At 31.2% G+C, this 20,962-nt stretch overlaps 1 protein-coding gene across 1 annotated transcript; it reads left to right on the top strand.

Moving 5' to 3' along the window:
• The first annotated feature begins 509 nt into the window (after positions 1 to 509).
• LOC148314039 (ATP-binding cassette subfamily G member 4-like) lies at positions 510 to 18,456 on the top strand. The gene is made up of 9 exons (XM_088260345.1): positions 510 to 711; positions 7,718 to 7,835; positions 8,873 to 9,062; positions 12,052 to 12,197; positions 12,593 to 13,082; positions 14,179 to 14,347; positions 16,103 to 16,203; positions 17,646 to 17,801; positions 18,067 to 18,456. The coding sequence occupies exons 1-9, from the start codon at positions 510 to 512 to the stop codon at positions 18,454 to 18,456; spliced, it is 1,962 nt and encodes a 653-aa protein (XP_088116471.1).
• Positions 18,457 to 20,962: the final 2,506 nt, after the last annotated feature.

Here is a 20,962-nt window from a genome sequence, read left to right as displayed (position 1 = left end):
ACAAATTTTCAAAAATTGTTCGCAGTGACTAGTGGCGATATTAAATTTGAGTGGAAAAATTAAACCAATTATTGTGTAACAAATTAAAATTTAAATATAAGAATCTAATCGAAACGAAAAATTGTGTATTATATTGCAATTGAATTAAAAATTCAATCGATACAAACAATTGTGTAACATATAGCAATTTAAATAAAAATCAAATAAAAACAAACGGTTACGTAACATATTGCAACTAAAATAAAAACAAACAGTTGCGTAACATATTGCAATTTATATAAAAATCAAATCAAAACAAGCAATTGTGAATTATATTGCAATTAAAAAAAAACAAAGGAAACAATTGTGTAACATATTGCAATTTAAATAAAAATCAAATAAAAAAACCAATTGTGTATTATATTGCAATTGAAATAAAAATAAATTCGAAACAATTGTTTTATTGTGTTTTCAATTATATTGCAATTTAGGTAAAGTTCGAATATAGTTTTGAGTTCTTGATCGTTCCGATGGAGGTCAAGGATGTACCACACGATAATAGAAAAGGAACTGAAGGAGATATCGTGGACCCTTTCTTGTACGTCGAGGAAATCCGGTCATCGTTAAAAGCTCTCAATAATATGGCTAAAAGACCATCTGTTGATGTCGAATTCGAGAATTTATCTTATACTGTTCGAAACAGGACTGGAAGAGGTAAGTTGCTATTGAACCGTTGAAAAATTCACTTAAACCCCTTATCCGCACCCCAATTGTGCATAGGGCACTGTATCATATAAACACAGTGTTATCTTGATCGTTAACTCGTGAAGGAAAGGTGATCAGCCCTCCGCTTCAAGTATAAGTCCAGGGTAATATTGAATAAATATTAGAGTGAAAAAATCACTGATATTTATTTGACCCCCCTACCCCCCTGGGAATCGAACCCGGGACTTCCAGAACGGTAGACGAGCGTGCTGACCATTACACTACAAAGGCGGACAAAGAGCAATTGAACCGTTGAAAAATTAGCCTTTTGAAACGCAATACCTTTACAAATACAGTTTTTCAAATATTTGGTTTTTTTTTTATATTATGGCCATTGTTACACCGTTTTACAGATATATGGCTTCATAAGTAGGGTGCATTAAATCAATCCACAATGCGTATAAAATCAAACATACTTTGACAAAGAAAAAATACGTCAGCAATATATGGAACCACCGTTTGTTTGCATTATATACTGAATAAAATTCATGCATTTTGCATAAAAGTTGGAATTTTATTTGTAAAATGACCAATCGTAATCCTACAGTGCTAATCACATAGTCGTATATCCCATTTGTTAAAATCACGCAAGACATTATTTTTCTTAACATATGGAAAAATCCCATGACCTATTTGAAACATATAAAGTTTATGTTATTTTAATGTAACATATTAACATTATTTATTTTCATTAATTGATTCGGTAGTAATTAATATCCTGTCCATTTTTTACTCAAATTTTATTTGAAAAACACCATATTTCTTAAAATCCATTATAACGCGTTTTTCGATGTATTCAATATTATCGATGTTTGATAGTGATATTGAACGAATCAAAACACGTTTCATGATAGATTTTAAGAAATAGTGATATTTACCGAGTAAAATTAAAATATATAAAAAATTTATGGAGTTTTACATACTCGTAAATTATTTGCCTATAGAATCGTATATTTGTTAGGATATTCAGAAAAGAGACTCCTGTTTAGGATTCAAATTTTTAAGATAATTACTTGATCTGCCATCGGCTGAATTTGTAAACTTGTGTAACGTTCACTATTCTGGGTATATTTTTGAACATCCATATTACTTAAGTTTTAAAATTGCCTTACAGGGAGATTTTTATTGTTTTTAATCTTTATATCTTCGTTATACCCCACATCAATAATAAAAACACTTTATTTTATTAAAAACTCAGTGTTATCTTATTTGTAAATTGACGTGTTGCATAGAGAGTAGATTTTTTTTATTATGTAATTAATAATTCTTATTTTCTTCTCATTTACTTATCTAAACACCAGCTGGTTATATTGATTGATTTTATTTGTATATTTTAATACATAAGTATCAAGTTTTTTCCGTTATTATTTTATTTGACTGACCAGTGACCAGGTTTCGACGTTATAGACATCATCAGACTAGTGGGAAGTGATTTAAAAAAATAAAATATTATGTACTATTATGAGTGTCACAAATATTATTCATAATATTTATACATTCAAATCATTATATTGGTAAGATTTTCTTTTTGAATTTATGATAGATATGTACGATGTGGATTGCTATTTATTTTTTTTCGTTGTAAGACTTTTCTTTAACTTAATTTAAAAACTTGATAACAAACTGCTTGAATCGCAATTTATCTGGATTTTATTATTGTATTTATGTAAGTAATTATTTTTGTATCTTAGTAAAAATGTGAATAATAAAGGTGGTCCAGTCAAGGATAACATTTATTATTGGTTGTATTTCACGGTATGGGGTGTTTAAATATTATTTTATTCATAAGTCGCATAAGGAAATTCTCCTTGGTTTTTTTTATGTACTAGGATTTACAGCATATTTAGTTTATTTGTCTTAAAAATTAAAGAAGATGTGTAAAGTTAATAATGAATAAGGTTGATCCCTAATAATAATGCAAAATTTAGCATTTATTCTTAGTTGTATTACTGTAAAAATACGATATTTTTCGTGTTAGTTTATTTTTTATCTGTGTCGCATCGCAAAGGTGGGGTTCGACTGGCTAGGAATTGCGAACAAGTTCGCCGAATGATTCAATGATTGGTACTTGAGTCTGATAACAAATTGTCAAGGGCGAGCAGTTGATCTGCGTTAGGTACGCCGATACTAAGTAGTCGATTAGTTGCACCAAAACCAGTTGGCGGGCTTAATAATATGGACATAACGAGATGTAGGTAACAGCAATGGGTGATATGTACGTAAGTACTGTGTGATCTAGGTGATACAAACTCGATGCACACTGAGTGTTGCATGTTGCATCATTTATACTGTAATCATTAGGGTATTCTAAGAATTCTCTCTTATGTAAATGAAACCTTAGGGCAAGTTTATGTAAAAAAATATCTTCTTTTGCTTGGTTTAGGGCTTTTTCTAATCTTTTTCCGTCTGTATCATGTCGGGTCCTCCTGATGTCGACTATCACTTGAGAGTAATTGTCCTTGTCTTGGGCAGCTCTAAACAGCGCCTCGACGGTCCTGATCCCCGTCCAATCTCGTATATTCCGGAGCCAGAAGATCTGCCTTCTGCCCACACCTCGTCGACCCTCTATTTTGCCTTTTATGACCAGGTGCAATAGCTCATACATCTCTCATCTCAGCACATGCTCCAGATAAGATACCTTTCGGACCTTGATATCAGTTAGCAACTGTCTTCCTGCTCTTGCCCTTTGGCGCACATTTTCGTTGCTGACCATTTATCGGTCCATGGAATGCGTAGCATTCTATGATGTAGCCACATTTTTAATGCTTCTAGTCGGTTTATAGTGCTGACATATGGTGTAGGCCTTGCGGCCTGTTTTTAGAAAGGATTAGCCACCTGCGATGTCGATTCCCAGCTATCGACCCATCTCTTTGATGGTCTGCCCGGGAGTCGTCTACTATGGGGTTAGACTGTGACAATGCAATGTGGGGGAGTCTGGACGGTTCCATTCTTCTCACACGCGCATGCTTTTTCGTTACCTTCCCCACCTAACGACATCTTCGATTTCGCATATTTCTCTTATCCTGGTATTCCTTATTCTATCACGTAGACTCTTGCCAGATAAGGTCCTTTGAGTCTTCATTTCTGATACTCCCGATTATCCGTTGATTAGCCCGTTTTTTGTTACAGTCTATGCAATTACTGTTTTATGTATGCATAAATATATTAGTATATATTTTTCGATCTTCATTTAATGAACCAATTTCTTTTATTTGACACATATTTACAATTTCAAAATTTATAATGATCTCACAGGGTTTTGCCGTGCGGAGGGCAAATTAATTTTTTTTAAATGTTATTGTTATTTTATTAGATATTAATCACAAGTTATGCAATTAAAGATGACATGGCCGAATGATACGATCTATTTAAAATCTACCCATTTTCAATATCTAATTTTAAATCGCTCTTTTATACATTGTTTCGTAAACATGTTACACAGCTTTATTGAGTAATATTCAAGGTTCCTTTGACCAACCGCGGTACCTATATCTTTGAATTTGTTTTATGTTTTCCGTGTTTTTTATTTTTAGGTTCTATGTATGTTTTCATATACAGTAGAACCTCTCATAACGAGTAATTTGCATAACGGCAAAAAATGTGAAAAAGTTACTCCCTTAACGAGTGACATTTTGCATATCGACTACAGAGAAAAGGCAAGTCCCTTTTTCACGACATTCACTTGTGAGCCGAGACTTTCGCGCCAGTCAAAACAAAATTCTCTTAACGAGTGTTTTGCTTAGCGAGTAAGATTCTGGAACGAATTATATTCATTATGAGAAGTTCCACTGTAGTGTGTTATTGATAGGCACAAGCGTAGTTGGGTAGACTAACAAATACGAAAAATAAATAAACCATTAAATTCCACTTTTATAAATATTATATTATTACAGATTTTAAAACCCGTACATAATGATATCAGACTCACATGTGAAATATTGTAGATGCAAGGTCATATAGTTATTACAATATATTGAAACAGTAAGCAGGAAAATCTTTTAACGTAAATAAAAATCTCGTGGAATTGGGTTTTTACGAATCGGTAGCCCCAAACAATAAAAAATATCAGGACGTTACCAGAGAATGCAACCAATGAGTTTTCATAATTTATTAATCTAGGTTTTTCATTTTAAATTGGACGTTTTACAAACCAAATTTATTATAATGTATGTTTTTAAAAAGTAAAATTAAACAAATAATATTCATATCAGTTATTTATCATTACTATATTAGTTATTACCACATATACCGTGCAACTTGAAGTGAAATATACTAGACAGCGGACAATATGTCTTTTTTTTCGGTTTACAAACAATGAAAAACATATTACAATAAACGAAATACAGTGCAATACAAATAGTTTTGATGTTTTTCATCAATTACATGGGAACACAACAAGCTAACAGAAACAATAAAGGTACGGGTTAAACACATTTATAAAGAATAGAAATTTGGTTGTAAAAAAGGGTAATTACAATTAAAAGTAATGAAGTAAGAAAAATAAAAATAAAAATTGGATGTAAAAATTAAAAGTGAAGTCATGAGTTAGAATAATCATGCTATTTTTTAAAGGAATAACCTGCAAAGCCTCTATCTTAGAGGCTTGTCTGCAGTTAGGAAAATAAGAATATAGAAGGTACCTAGATTTAAAAGATACATCCCAAACACTAATTGATTGTAAATATTTCTTGAATTCATTTTGCAATTGGCGGGAATCGAACCCGCGACGCCAGTTTCCCAGTCGACCGTCTACCCAACTACACCGCGGCGCTTGCCAATAAGCGCTGATATTCCATGATTTTTCAAAAGGTTTTTATTTTGCAAATTTCGTATTTTATATAATACTGATAAGAGATTAATATATTAATTGGATACTCGCTTTGCAAGGATGATAAATAATTAACAGATTATAATAATGACCCCCAGCTGACCTAAGAGACACGCACCGCACACACGACCTGAAAACACTTTTTATTCATGCATTAAAAAAAATTATATAATATTATTCAATTGAAAAATGTAATATGTAACTCTATTACGTAATTGATCTTTGCAATACAAAAAAATAACAAAAAATACTTATCTGTAATTTTATATTTACCCAGCCGCTAATTTTATAGTACCTACCAGTATAAAATTAATTATTTTATAAGTATATTATTTTAATAACGACTAAACTGGCTCAGTCTGGTTAAATGGAAAATATATATGGCAAAGAGCATAGAACGCCACACCAATCTCCCAAACAATCCAATCTCATAAGTCTTCGCCAACAATCATCGCTTCTTCCACATTCATGCATCTCCTCATATGGTACATACATACCTCATATGGAGATACAAGTATTTGAAAAACTTATTGCCAAGTTTTTCTCTGTCTTTATCTGATTCTATTATCGACGACATTTGCCTTGTATCTCGTGAATGTGCCAAAAAGAAACATCTATCATACAATATTCAAACATCTATCATACAATGTTTTGCCGCAAATTCCTCTGAGATTCCACCATATATTTATTTATATCTATATATACATATATATATATATATATATATATATATATATATATATATATATATATATATATATATATATATATATATATATATATATATATATATATATATATATATATATATATATATATATATATATATATATATATATATATATATATATATATATATATATATATATATATATATATATATATATATATATATATATATATATATATATATATATATATATATATATATATATATATATATATATATATATATATATATATATATATATATATATATATATATATATATATATATATATATATATATATATATATATATATATATATATATATATATATATATATATATATATATATATATATATATATATATATATATATATATATATATATATATATATATATATATATATATATATATATATATATATATATATATATATATATATATATATGGACTTTCCCCAAAAGAGAAAAACCAACACGGTCGAATAGGAGAAGCGTTTTATTCTAAACACTTTGGTCAGCTTCGTTGTCGTAATTTTTTAAAAAGTTATCTTTTTTTTTTACGTATATCAAATAATATTTACTTTAAGAAGTTTGACACCTACGCATATTTATGTGTATGTTTCACACATGACATACATACACACATACTTTGTTATTGTTGGTATGCTGACATTGTCAGTAAAAGGAAAGAAACCATACAAATCCTTGTATGGAAGAGCTGTGATAATTGGTTTCATTTAATTGAATGAACTGGCAAAGTTTTGTATGGGAAAAACAACCCTGACTTAAAATAATATTAAAGATGGATTGATGTAATTAATTTAATATTAAAATATTTTTATACATTTGTTCAAATATATTTGTATTTTATAAACATATTTATTAAAATCTCAATAATCAACACAAATAATTTTAAAATAAAAATTTTATTGATTAAACTCGGAAAAATTGTTACTTACATTCTACTAACAGTATTTAAAAAAAAATGCAGAAAATGGATGATTGAAATTTTATTTTTTTAAATGTTTTTTGTTCATACTTTGTGGCACATTATATAAAATACATCTAACACCAAAAAAAAATCTTTATATTTTCATTAAATTTATTCGGTAGACACTTTATGGTAATATTTATCAAACGTTAACTTAAATCGAAATATTTTTTTATTACATTTACTCGAAATTGTGATCCGGTCACTTATTATCAATATAAATTAATGAGTCAACAAAATCCGTTCGTTCAAAAACTACTCTTTGTGAGAATGTGAAATAACGAACATGTATAGACGTATAACGGTTTTTAATTCTGATCATGTTGCATGATCAGATTATCTTTATTTACCGATCAGGGTTTACACTTGAAAAAAAGAAATCGCAAATTGTCTTGCGCCGATTATAATTGGTCAATTTCCATCCATGTGTCATTCTTTTTCAGGAAAGCGTACAATACTGAAAGAAGTTTCAGGATCATTTCGGTCGGGGGAGTTGACCGCAATCATTGGGCCATCAGGATCTGGGAAAAGTTCGCTTATGAATATTCTTGTTGGATGCACGTAAGTCAATATTTTATTTAATAAAATCATTAGTTATTTCCGCTCAGACTTCCGTCTTCTTTCATTTAAAAAAATGAAAAAATAAATGTGGAAAAAACTATGTAGTTGTTATTTTATTACATAAAATGACATTTCACCAAGAAATGTCATTACACAATTTGAATCTACAAAACTCAAGGATGTGAGCTACTTTCAGAAATTGATCTTGTCAGGTGAGCTACCTACACAAATTCCCTCTGAAGTTTTTTTAAATAATTTTTTATCATCGACCATACCTTATCATAATAATAATAAAACCCTTATCCGCACCCCAATGGTGCATAGGGCACTGTGTCTTATAAACGCAGTGTTATCATGATCGTTTTACTCATGAAGGAAAGGTGATCAGCCCTCCGCTTCAGGTACCAGTCCATTGTAATATTGAATAAATATTACAGTGAAAAAATCACTTATATTTATTTTACCCCCCTTGGGAATCGAACCCGAGACCTCCAGAACGGTAGCCGAGCGTGCTGACCATTACACTACGGAGGCGGACATGTAGCACTAGACATGTAGACATGGACACTAGGAGGCGGACCGTAGTGTAATGGTCAGCACGCTCGGCTACCGTTCTGGAGGTCCCGGGTTCGATTCCCAAGGGGGGTAAAAATAAATATAAGTAATTTTTTCACTGCAATATTTATTCAATATTACCATGGACTGGTACCTGAAGCGGAGGGCTGATCACCTTTCCTTCATAAGTAAAGCGATCATGATAACACTGCTATACCTTATCATACCATACATAAAATTTTACATTAGTAAAAATAAATTGAAACATCGGATTAACCTTTAAGGCAACCGTTTAAGCATTTTGATGAAATTTAGCACAATTTTTTATATTTATTTTCGGAGTTCAATAATAAAATTTATTAGGCAAATTTAATATCCTACGCGAGCCACCGAAAACGCCTCGGCGAGCTACCGTGTGGCGCTCACTGTACTAAATTAATAGGTTTGTTTGTTATTTTTTCTTATTTTACTTATTTTTTTAGATCATCAAACGTGACTGGTAACATCCTCGTGAATGGCAGACCACGCGACATGCGACTGTACCACAAACTGTCCAGCTACATCATGCAGGACGACCTCATGCAGCCCTGGCTCACGGTGCAGGAGGCCATGGGGGTGGCCGCGAGCCTCAAGCTGGGATCCGAGCTTGGGAAGCAAGAGAAAGCTCTCGTGGTAAGAATCTACATACTTAATATCAAATATTGGTACGAAAACACACACCTTATATCTAATATTACAAGAAACATACATACATACGTACATACATACGTAATAACTAATATTGTTAAGAAACTACATACCTAATAACTTATGTTGCTAAGAAACTACATACCTTCTATCTTATATCTAATTTTGGTATGAAACTGGTATGTACAAAATTTGCATGATAAATATTCGATATTTACACTGCCATTGATTAGTGCTTCAATCAGTAATACTGATATTGATGGTTTGTGATAACTAAAACATGTAATCGATATTTTCGAGATAACGAGATAAAATTGCGTCTATTGTACATAGTTCCGGATTTTGTTATTCATCCGTTGGGTTTTTTAAAACACAATGGTAAATATTACTTCCACAACATGTGGTAGGTACCTCAGATGTTCATATATAGCGACTGACCTGTATTTCTATAAGTGTGTACACTTTATTATTCTATCGCTTTGTAACGTTGTGTTAACGTCGCTTTTTATTGCTCCACTCCCGTCGCGTCTAAATCTATAAAATATATCTGTTTCTCTTTCCCTCTACGTTAAATCTTTCTTCTCTCACGTCTAACGAAATGTGCCTAATAAATGTGACGCGTCCTTGAAATTTCACTCTCAATTCTTGTCCGATTATCAAAAGGTCGCCTAAGAAGTTTCATTTCATAAAAAGGTTACTTTTGTGCTGATTATCTTAAAAACCCTACTATTTATAATTGTATTCACTCAATTTATTAAGACTCATGTTCGCTGTTAGATATTTATCGATCAATTTATCTTTTCATTGGTATTGGTACAATTTATTGTTTTCATACTTGATTTTCATTTACCTACATAGTTACTTTGCAAATGATTCATTTGAAGGCTTTTTAATGCGCACTTCTTATTTATGTTCTCCAACGAATGACGTCAGATCAGGTAAGTAAATATTAAAAGTGGATATTGAAGATGCAGAAAAAAAATATTTGAACAAACAAGATACAATCCTTAGAGAAAATGTGATACAAAACAGGTTTTTTTTATTATTATATATTACTACGCAAAATGAGTTTTTGTAATGTAAATACGAGAAGGTATGATGACGTAAAATTTACATTTTTCTGTTTTCGGATTCCCAGAAATATTCAGCATCTCATTTTATTAGTACCTTTATCGATATATTTTATAAAAGTACATATCGCTCACTCCTTTCAAGAACGTCATAAATCAAAAATCGTCAATTTTGAGTTGTGCATGTTTTCGGAATGCCCAGAAAATGTACTATATCCCAGCAAAAGCGTCATATTTTTAACTTAATATTTACCTGCTACAGGTCAGAAAGTGTTGTTTTTGCATTTTGAAGAAAATGTGTTATTTAAGTATTTTTTTAAATAAACTAAATATTTTTCAAATGGAGAAAATACCTTCAGGTTTTACTCAAAAAGACTGTTGCACAGTAAAAAGTTCAGTAAATGGCTTGATATCTATTTTTAATACACTGTATTATATTTATAAACTTTAAAAACGTTCTCCTGAAAAATCAAGTTTTTTGATTTATGACGTTCTTGAAAGGAATGAGCGATATACAAAATCATGTATAAATGAAATGAAAGACCAGCACATGCTGGTGACAATAGTAGGTATATAACATGTACAAGGAAATTGATTTGATGATAAATATTGGCAAATCTAAGGTTGTGGTTTTTGAAAGAGTAATATTCGTATGGTAGATCTGTTTTTTTTAGATGGGAATTGCATTTTTTATTTATCTTGCTTGTTATATTTAAGGTTTATAGATTATAAAGTGGATTTTTGTTTCTTTTAACTATAACAAAGATATTTGATTTGAATCTGTTTTGTAAGCCAATCAGGAACTTCTCAGCATTTGCTCATTGCTGGGAGAAAACCACGTAACACTCTCTAAGAGAAGCCGGACTGTTGACTGTGGTCAGCAGACCTTCCGTTCCACTAGAAGAGGGTTCGGCATTTTGTGTCCTAGCTTGGTTTATGGTACCTTCGCTATTTTTATCATGTATGATCCCACCTTTCGTGACAGTTCAGTAGATCTGGGTGTAAAATATTAGTGGTTGGAGAAATTTTGATACAGGTAGATATTTTTGTATATTTGGAATGAATGTTTTCTAGGGATGGAAAAATTGATATTGATATTAAAAGGGGAGTAAATGGCGGAAACAGAGTAAATTGTACACTGAAATCAGTTATAGCAAACAAAAACCTTTGAGCGAAATCTATTCTGGCAATACATAGGACAATACACAAGGAGTTCTGGTTCCAACCCTGATGTATGAAAGAAAAGCATGAAATTGGCAAAAGAATGATAAAAGTAGACTGAATGTAGCCGAAAAGCAATTCTTCAGACAAATGTGCGGCAAAACGATATATGATAGATGTTCGGATGGTGAAATAAGAAATTAACATTATGAATAATTTTAAAAAGGTAACTGAATATTTTTTAGAACGAATGAATGAAGAAAAAACGGAATAAAACGAATTTATGAGGCGAATGTTCGAAAAACAATAGGACTAAAGAAAGACCGAGGAAAACTTGAAATTATCAACTACTTCAAATTTATTTATTTATTTAAACTTCATGTACAGAAAATAAATAAGTACACTAGCGGGCTTATTGCTAAACAGCCATACCTTCCAACCAACCAAAAACAGACTAGTGATGTTGGTCAAAACGTTTGATACCATATATACCTAGCTGTTTGCAATCAAAGGGTAGAAAGTACTTGAACATTTAAAAACGCATAAATTACAAGTTGATAATGAGGAAGGCAAAGGAAAAAGGGAGTTGAGGGAAGAAGGTAGAGGGAGAAACTAGGGGAGGAGGTTTGATGGACAGTTCGGAATAAAATGATAGATTGTACATAATATTAGTCTCAGACGTTTCTTAAAAAATATTCAATGATAACAATAATGTCTTTTTCATGTTGTATACGTCTTTACAGGTTGAAGAGGTATTGACAACTTTGGGATTAGCCACGTGTAAAAACACGCGAACGGAGCAGTTATCTGGAGGGCAAAAGAAGAGGCTCGCAGTTGCCCTTGAACTCGTCAACAATCCTCCAATCATTTATTTAGACGAACCAACTTCGTGAGTAACCATCATATGTTGTCCATAAACTCACATAATCTCACTTTCCCAAGATGACCGATCAATATGTTATACAGTGATGCCTCGCGTAACGTATTTAACTCGTTCTAGGGGCAATTTCGTTATGTGAAACACGCGTTCCTTTATTGGAACAGTACATGTTATTGTTATCAATTCTTCTCCGTCGTATTCCTCATTACTGAGGGTTGTTACCCTTGTGGAAGCAATGACTCTTCTCCGTAAAATATAGAACGACATAATATTAATAAAATATATGCAAAATTTAGTGTGAAAATTGGCCTTATAATTTATTAAGAGACTATCATACATAATATTTTTCATTTATTTTTTATATTTATTGTATATAATGAAATAATACGCCTTTATTGTTACAGAGGCTTAGACATAGTGTCCATCAAGCAATGCATATCCCTTCTGAAAATCCTAGCAAACTTTGGCAGGACGATTATTTGTACTATACATCAACCATCCGCTTCCGTATTTACGTTGTTCGACAATGTCTACGTCATCGGAAGAGGGAAGTGTGTCTACCAGGGTCCTCCATTACTGTTGGTGCCCTTCATGAGTCAAATCGGATGCCACTGCCCAAAGACCCACAACCCGGCAGATTTCGTGATGGAGACGATACAGACCGACGGGGCTAGTACCAAGCTATTGTCCGCCGCAATCGGAAATGGCAAAAAGACCTTTTATCCCGAGGAGACCCCGATCGTCATCGAACACATCCGGAAGCTGTCGAGGCAGAGAAGCATCGAAGAGGAGATCGCGGTCGTCAAACAGATTGGCACAGGATATCCGACGTCATTCCTTACGCAATTCAGAATCATACTGAAAAGAATGTTGCTGCAAAAATTTCGAAACACGGTGAGTAATTATCGCGTCTGATTATGAACATAATTTTCTGCGCATTTGTAGAGTTAACTATGAACGTAAATAATTAATTTTCTCGTTTAAGTAAATTACTGACATTTTATGGTGTAACTGCAGTTTTTATAGTAAAACAACACGTCTGGTGATGTCGTTACTGACATCATTAGACTGGTGACAAAACCCGATCACTTGTCGATTAAAATAAATGAGGAAAAAATCAATAAAATTAATTATTGATTTATTAAATAAATCATGGTGAACTAGCTATTTATGGCCAAATTAAATCCTGAGAGGGAAACACACACAATTTGTTCATATATCGCTCACTCCTTTCAACAACGTCATATATCAAAAATCGTCAATTTTCAGTTGTGCATGTTTTCAGAATGCCCAAAAAATGTACTACGAGTATATCCCAGCAAAAGCGGCATATTTTTAACTTAACATTTACCCACTTCAGGGCAGACAGTGTTGTTTTTGCATTTTGAAGAAAGGGTATTGTCTAATTATTTTTTTAAATTTACTAAATATTTTTCAAATGGAGAAAAAACATTCAGGTTTTACCTAAAAAGATCTGTTGCATAGTAAAAAGTTCAATAAGTGGCTTGATATTTATTTTTAGTACATCTTATTATATTTATAAGCTTTAAAAACGATCTCCTGCAAAATCCAGTTTTTTGATGTTGAAAGGAGTGAGCGATATATACAAATAGTAATACACAAAACAAGGCGGGGGGCATATATTATCAGCATAACCATGATTTTATATAATTTTTCTAACAAATTAAATTTAATAAATTTAAATAGCGTTTCTCAGTAATTTTTACTAGTACATATAAGATACGGTAAGGATTTTAAGTGTTTTTTTTTTAGAAATTTGACTACAAAAATGGGTTCTTGCTGGTATATTTGAATAATATATCAAAGAATTTGATTTGTTGACGACTCTTTCTACCGTACATTTATATGAAAAGTTCTAAATTTGTATGAGAAAATATAATACTTAAAAAGTTCAATTGTTTTTTACACTCCCCTTACTAAAACTTGCTATAATAAGATTTTGAATTGAACAATAATTTGTTAATTCCAGACATCATTATGGATACAGCTGGCCCACCACATGGCTTCTGGAATTTTGCTTGGCGGTATTTTCTTTCAAATTGGTAACGATGGGTCCATTCCCATAGCAAACTTCAAGTACTGCCTCAGCATCATTGTATTCTTCATGTACACCTATGTCATGTTCCCGATACTGTTATGTGAGTATTCTAGTTCAACCCAAATTTACACTCACAGCCACACATACGCACAGACTCTTGGGCTCTTGATTACAAAGAAGGGAAAAATAATACGATCATATTAGTTTATGAACCTGCGTTATACCATCCGTAGGACCCAACGTTGCACTTTCCTTCATAAATAATATAAAAAAGGGAATTTAAAGAAAGACAAAAACCCTTTCGAATGACAAAATAACATAATTCAATGATCTTATCTTCAAATCAAAATGAAAAGGCATAAAAATGTTACGGCAGCCACTTTTTTTGTGAGATTTATTATTTTTTATTCATTTAACTTTTACTTAATAACTACTGCTGTTTCTCAAAATCTTTTGTGACATGTGTTTCGACATATTCAAATCATTGAACAGGATTTAATGATGATGTTAAATGCAACGAAACACGCGTTACGGATTTATTATTTACCAGGTAAAGTTAAAAAAAGTTTCACTTTAATTTACATTAAGTATACAAAAAATTTTAAAGTTTTTTTTTTCATTTTCATTTTATGTTATGTATTTGTATTGTCATATATATTTTAGAGGCCTGCATGGTTCACCTCACGGTTTGAAATAAATATGTATAAATACAATATATGGAATATTATCTGTATGACTTATGTATGCAATATGTTTGAAAATATTGTCGTATATGTATATACAGTATTCATTTGTCCGCCTGCGTAGTTTTGTTAGCGGTCAGGCTACCGTGCTGGAAGTCTCGGATTCGTTTCCCAGGGGGGTCAAAATAAATATCAGTGATTTTTCAAGCTCATATTTATTTTATATAACCCTAGACTGGTACCCGACGAGAAAGACTCATCGCCTTTGTTTTTAATGCTTAGCGATCAATATAACATTGGTTATATACGATTCAGTGCCGCATGCACCAATGGGTGGGAATAAGGGTAAGAGAGATAGTATTTATAAATATTATCTTCAACTCTAAATATAGCCTGTTGTCACCAGCGAGCGACAAATCTATACTTTACGGGGGGTCGATAAGATACCAAAATTATCATTTTTAATATCTAGTATAATATATAGATAACGTAACGTAATTAATCATTCGGATAAAAGCAAATGTTCATTATTTTCTTTTTCTAATCATTTACTTCCTGACAATATGGATACTGATCGATAACCCGTCGACTAGTTTCTTCTGAAAAAAAACATGTTATTTCTGAAACACCTGATTGAATTTACGTAGTATTTTGTCTTGAAATATTCATATTGAATAAAGTAATCAACCACGTCAAAATAAAGCCTTAAAACAAGGACCAAAAGTTCTTATACCGATGTATGTATGTATGTATATATATATATATATATATATATATATATATATATATATATATATATATATATATATATATATATATATATATATATATATATATATATATATATATACATATATATATATATATATATATATATATATATATATATATATATATATATACAAATATACATATGAAGCTATTAATTATTTAATTAATTAATAATAAAAAACATATCCTTGTAATCGAAATAATTCAAAAGTCAATAATATGAATGAGAATTTTTAAATAAAATTTTAATAAAAATTATCTGTAAATTAACATTAATGGTTACAATAATCTTGCCATAAAGTTTTAATTGTTTTTTTTTTCACGATGATTTCAATTTCCTGATAGAATTGATTGTTTATTTCATGTTGGCATTATACTCTTACTAAAAAATCTTTTTTCAGATCCGAACGAGCTCAAAAATTTGCAAAGAGAATACTTCAACCGGTGGTATGGCTTGAATGCATATTATTCTGCACTGACCATCGCTGGGTTGCCGTGCATTGTAAGTTCAAATAAAAAATACGTAAGTAATTAAAAACATCTGGGGTGCGTTTTGGACTTGCAGGCACCGTACTCAACAGTATGAAAGCTTTTTTACATTTTGAATGTATCCTGTTTGGGGTCGGATCTTGCATAATAATAATAAAATATCTATACAAATAATATCTTTCCTCTATCCAACATAAATGACCGTTGTGAATTCATATGTACTGTGTCATGAGATTGATCAATATATATATCGCTCACTCCTTTCAAGAACGTCATAAATCAAAAAACTTGATTTTTCAGGAGAACGTTTTTAAAGTTTAAAAATATAATACAATGTATTAAAAATAAATATCAAGCCTCTTTTTGAACATTTTACTGTGCAACAGTACTTTTTAGGTAAAACCTGAAGGTTTTTTCTCCATTTGATAAATATTTAATATATTTTAAAAAATATTAAACAATACATTTTCTTCAAAATGCAAAAACAACATTTTCTGCCCTGTAGCAGGTAAATATTATGTTAAAAATATGCCTCTTTTGCTGGGATAAAGTACATTTTCTGGGCATTTCAAAAACATGCAAAACTGAAAATTGACGATTTTTGATTTATGACGTTCTTGAAAGGAGTGAGCGATATGTATGAGTAGCATGGTTGTTAATAATGGGTAGAATGATGAGAGTTGCACGTGTGAGAAAAGATATCACTTTATCGGGCTATGACAGGTCAAAACCCTGTAAATACCGAGACTTTCATAATCTTCTCCGTCTTTATTGGCATGTCATAAATGCTTAATATATTTATTTATTTATTTAAACTTCATGTACAGAGAATAAATAAGTTCATTGGCGGGCTTATTGCTAAACAACAATATCTTTCAACTAACCAAAGATAAAGTAAATAAAAATACATTATTAATTTTAATATATTTATATTTTTGATTATTTTTGATAAAACTATTTTATTTTTTCCAGTACCTACCCTTTATTATAACCTAAAATAAAATGTATATCCACACACAGGCTATGCCTTTGTGGGATATTTTTTGTATTAATATATGTTTTTGTACTGTTAATTATATTATATTGTGAAATGCAAAAAAAATATGAAGTTTTCCCAAAAGTGGGCGATAGAAAATATTGTGTATTAAATTTTAAATTAAACACAGAGTTTACTATGTAAGTTGTATTTTATAGTTAAAAAACACATTATAAATAATAATTTTGTGACAATTATTTCGCATAGTTATGGCATTTTCAAACGACTGTTTTAATAATAATAAATAATAATAGAAAATAAATTTAAATGGAGTTCTACAAATTAAACGCCAAAACTATAAAAAAAAAATTGAATGAAAATATCGACTTTGAAAAAAAAGGTGTCGAGTCAAATAAGTTTTGGAATCTATGATGTTACTGTTATTTTTGAATAATCTATGATGTATTGTTATTTTTCAGATAATCCTCGGTGTGGTGTGTGTGACCATGACGTATCTGATGTCTGGCCAACTGCTGGAACTTGACAGATTCGCCATGTTTAGCTTCGCCGGCATCATGACAGGACTGTGCTCCGAAGGATTTGGAATAGCAGTGGCAACACTGTTCAACGCACAGGTGGGTCAAAACTGTAATGCTTCTTATGCTTGTTCCTACACGCTTTATGCGTCGTTAACCCTTTCCGGTCCATATATTTTTTTTAAAATAATTCCATCAGGTCCACAATAGAATTACAGCATTACAGGGTAAAATAATACATCCAAGTTTTTAAAAAAAAAAAAAAACACTTGTGTTAAAAATTTATTTTTAATTTGAATGTATCATTGAATTATCGTCCTACTTAGTGTAAAATTAATACATAAAATAAATTATTTCTCTTCAGAACGGTTCGATCGTGGGTCCTGCAATTATAGCTCCATCTCTCGCTCTCTCTGTATATGGGGCAGGATTTGGTCCTTACATAGAGACAATCATGGTGATCCTCATGCGTCTGTCCTATCTCCGATATGGGCTGGTCGGCCTGGCCACTTCTTTATACAACGAGCGGGGCGCCCTGGACTGCCAGCAGTTCTACTGCCACTACAGGGACCCCAAGGTGCTCATGAGGGACCTGGGGATGAAAGACGCAAGCTACACCATGGAAATGGTCGGGCTTCTGGGCTTCACGGTCTTCTACAGGGTCGTGGCGTACTTCTTCCTCAAGAGTCGTCTGCAGGCCGAGTTCTCCAATAAAATCATGGAAAACGTTTCAAAATTACTACGAAGGAAGTAACGAAATGCTGAGATTAAAGTGAATGGTGTTCTGAAATCAATCAATCGATCAAACAGAACCTAAAATTTGGCGGTGTCAAAAGTCTGCGTAATCGGAGGGCATGTATGACTAGATGTATGGATGTGAAGGAGGCGAGGAGTGTATGTCAGGACAGAAGAGTGTGGCGTTATATCCTCTCTGCCTACCCCTGCGGGGAAACGGCGTGATGGTAGAAGAAGAAGAAGTGTTCTGAAATCAGTTTTGGCTAGTAAAAACCTTTAAGCGAAAGCTAAACTGGTAGTACACAACGGAATCCTGGTTCCAATACAAATTAAGTATTTAATATGAATGTGAAGCGTGGAGTTGGCGAAATAAGGATGAATGTACTGAACGCAGTTGAAATGCGATCTCTTTATGGATCTAACGTATGGAAGCGAAGCATGGAGTTGGCAAAAGACAGATTAAAGTAGACTAAATGCAGTCAAAATGCCGTCCCTCAGACGAATGTGCGTCAAAAATATGTATGATAGATGTTCGATAGTGATATGAGGAAATAATGTAAGGCTGAGATCATCACTATCGACAAGAAAGAAAAGTGTGCTGATATGGTTTAGGTATGAGAAATGAGTGTAGAAAGAACGGCAATTTTTTTAAAGGCAAATGTAGTTGGAATTAGAAGCAGAGGACAACCGAAAAAAACTTGGTGTGACGAGCGTCAATGTGAAACGAAATGCAAAGATACCGATATTTTCATACATTATTCATACATATTTTATATATTATTCGTTTTTAATCATAAGATTTTATCGTTGTAATATTGTTACTTACTCCTTCAAATTAACGTTTTTTAAACATATATAAAACTTTAAAATAAATAGAAGGAAAAATTTCTTTTTCTTATTCATAAAATAATTGTTTTTACGTGATTTCAAAATAAAACGAATCAATAAACCAAATTTCTTGATCTTCTTTGAAAACAGTTTAGAATTTGACAATGAAATAATTTTTTACGTTTTAAGTTTTTAAAAATAAATTAGTTTTAAGATAAAAGCTTACTGTTTTTTCTGTTTGTCGCTATATGCGATTTTTCTAATGTTTTGTGTGATGAATTTCTTAAATTATAGTATTAATTTTATTAGTTGCTAGGTGCCAATATTGTATTGTATCATAATTTCAGAACGAAATCTACATGACCAAAAAAAATATCGCTAACAACTGATTCCAAAGACTTAAAAAAATATGTAGTGTGTAAATATGTATTTATTCTAAGCTTTGACGTCTTCTTTGTTATAAATTAACATTTTTATAAATATAATTTGACGTGACGTTTATTTTTATCCAAATACTTGTAGGTATGTTTTGTGAATCTGTTTTAAGTTGTGAATCTGTGTAAGTTCGACGAAAAGTGTAGATATTATGAGTAAAAAAAGAGATAAAGCGTTTTCTCATCCCTTTGTATTCTACCCTTATTCATTTTAAACGTTTTTTATTTTTTTAAGAGAAATATTTGTGTTTTTATTATTTACACAAATATTTGAAATTCATACTATTTCTGTGAGCCTAAGCGGCTCATTAATAGAAATAGGTATCAAATTGTGGTAAAGTGGGTTCGAACCGAGAAACTCTGACTTAAGAGTCCGTGACACTAACCACGGGACCACAACCTGACAATATCATAATTTCTTCTTGTAAATTACCACATATTACTAGCATCCCAAAAGTAGATACAATCAAACTAATTTGGATCATGTTTTGTACTGACATTTCTTATTTGTTCTGCATTTTATTTAATAAAACAACAACAATATAGTTTTTTGTTCACTTTTATTTTATTTGACTAGTGATAGGGTTTTGTCGTTACAAACATTATCAGGCTGTTGATGTTGGTAAAGACGAAAACCAGTAAAAAATAAATAATAGTGGAAAAATTATAATGTTGTTGTTTATACGAAACCTAACAAGTTGTGCTTTCCAAGGAATGATATTGGAAATAAGGAAATTTTCATTTGTTCAAAAAATATTATTTTGGCTATGCTACGATATACAACATTATCTATCCAAATACTTTCAGCAATCTCAGATGAAAAAAGATAGTCGACTTTATCAAAATGTCAATGATACCTTTGTTTAAAACCAAAAATACTGAAATTGACGAAACACTGACGACCTGTGGACCATTGAGGACCACGGATGCCTTTCTGAGCTGTTTTTAGCTATGTTAAGAATTTATCTTTAATCGTATAATAGACCCATGACATAAAAATATTACCCAGTTAAGATTATTAAATGTACCTAATCTAAGAATCTTATGAAAAATGCACCTTCAGAGTTCTATGAAATTATTATAATTACATAATTATTTATTGTTAATTTAACATCGCATCGGATAAATTTTCCAATTTTTGTGTATTTCGCATAATCATAAGGCTCACTCCTTTCAAGAACGTCATAAATAAAAAAACTTGATTTTTCAGGAGAACGTTTTTAAAGTTTAAAAATATAATACAATGTTTTAAAAATAAATATC

The sequence above is a fragment of the Brachycentrus maculatus genome, unplaced genomic scaffold (assembly GCF_059751285.1).
Source record: "Brachycentrus maculatus isolate JH-2025_06_01 unplaced genomic scaffold, ASM5975128v1 h1tg000002l, whole genome shotgun sequence".
NCBI classification, from domain to species: Eukaryota; Metazoa; Arthropoda; class Insecta; order Trichoptera; family Brachycentridae; genus Brachycentrus; species Brachycentrus maculatus.
Note: the sequence above shows the minus strand (reverse complement) of the source record. Positions and strands in the feature narration are given on the sequence as shown.